The following is a 1,623-nucleotide window of genomic DNA, read 5'->3' on the forward strand; positions in this document are numbered from 1 at the left end:
TTTCCAGGGAGAAATCACTTTACACACTTAGGAGGTTTATATAGAAAAATCTCTTTATTGATGGTATGCATCCAACTCTACGTAAAGCTCAAAGAGGAGCCAGTTTAGACATTTTTGCATTCCACAAATGACATCATCCTTAAGTGTCTTTAGATTCATACTCCAGGTTGATCTTTGAACAAAGTAAATAGACAGGCAACTTGTAGGTCTACCTACTTAGGCATATGTGAGGATTACACAGCAAAGATATATGCCAGAATAAATTAATTTCACCTGTGATCTGGCCTTGAACTCTCCTCTGCCTGCCTATGCCTCAGGAGTGCTGGGATTTTAGCTTCTAAGGAAAAGAGCATCTTGTATACTACTCCAGTGGGAGGGGGGAAGAAAGGAATAGACCTCTATGAAGTAGCAGGAACACAATATGAGGGGACAAATTCAAGAGGCAGCTACTCAAATGGCACCACACAAAGGGATCACAGGGTATCTCTAGAACATTACTAAGCCAAAAGTGGCCATTGGACCAATAACAACAGCTCCATATGGAGGGAGGAGTTGGGTTCTCAGGATCTGAAGCAATCTTTCCAAAAAGGCCCTGGCCCCCGACAATTACCAGACCTCACAGGGCAATTTCTATATTTAGTAAGGCTCTGTGTTTTACTGTCAATACCCCAGGCCTTTAAGGGAATATCCCAAGACCTAAGCCCCAGGCTAGGAAAGCTGACAAATGAAAATTAAAATTAATAAAAGTTTAAGAACTTGGGCCCTGAAAAGGGAATTTCTACATGTAAGACAAAATTTAACTCCTTAAATCAGGAGTGCCAAGGCTGGCACCTGACACCTTGCTCTCAGAGAAGGGGAGGTAACTGTCCACCACTCCAGTTAACATTCTTTTGCTAATTACTGGTTGTAAACATCCTGCAGCCTCCACAGGTTGGATGTCTGTTGGCCCCAGGCTTCTTCATTTCAGGCCCAGACTGGCCCCAGCCTCTGTGATTCTATTGCCCTAGCAGCAGCCCATCAAGCCTGCAGACAGCCAGTCGCCAGCGATGCCCCCACAGCTGAGGGGTCCCAGGCAGAGGGCCATGCTGTGCCAGAGGGCTGAGAAGGAAGCCGGCTTTGAGGCAGAGGGGGAGGACAAGGACAACAGCTTCCTCCTGCTGCAGCAGTCTGTGACTCTGGGCAGCTTGACCGATGTGGACCAGCTCATCGCCTTGATTGGCGAGACGCTGAAGCTGGACACAGCACACGATGGCCCTGCCTCGCCGAGTGCTGCCCCGGGCCCCCCGCCCCTGCGGGTCCTGGCTGCGATCTCAGTGGAACAGAACCGGTCCCCGTCCAGGCAGATGCTGAGATCTTCTGTGCCTGCAGAGACCGGGGCTCCAGCTCACCCCAGAGCCATTAGCTGCATGCTGTGGGAGCGCTGGCGCCTGCGGAGCCAGGCGGCTCCCTACTGCGTGGCGGAGCTCACTGCGGTCACCAGCGCCCTATGCCCTGTGTCCCGGCAGCCTGGCCTTGAGGGACCTCCGGTGACAGGAAAGCCGAGCACCCCACAGCCTCTCTCAGGCCCTTGCCGGCGGGGTTGGCCCCAGAGCACAGCCATGTCCCTCCCTCTGCAACAGCGAC

General features: G+C 52.1%; 1 protein-coding gene across 1 annotated transcript in view; it reads left to right on the forward strand.

The window, feature by feature from the left end:
* Nucleotides 1-1,082: 1,082 nt before the first annotated feature.
* The window catches only part of LOC118237714 (proto-oncogene FRAT1-like), a 1,831-nt gene continuing 1,290 nt past the window's right edge, over nucleotides 1,083-1,623 (forward strand). The window contains exon 1 of the mRNA XM_027434258.2: nucleotides 1,083-1,618. Coding sequence (XP_027290059.2) covers nucleotides 1,083-1,618 — 536 coding nt within the window. The remainder of the gene's footprint in view (nucleotides 1,619-1,623) is intronic.

The sequence above is a fragment of the Cricetulus griseus genome, unplaced genomic scaffold (genome assembly GCF_003668045.3).
Source record: "Cricetulus griseus strain 17A/GY unplaced genomic scaffold, alternate assembly CriGri-PICRH-1.0 unplaced_scaffold_1, whole genome shotgun sequence".
NCBI lineage: Eukaryota > Metazoa > Chordata > Mammalia > Rodentia > Cricetidae > Cricetulus > Cricetulus griseus.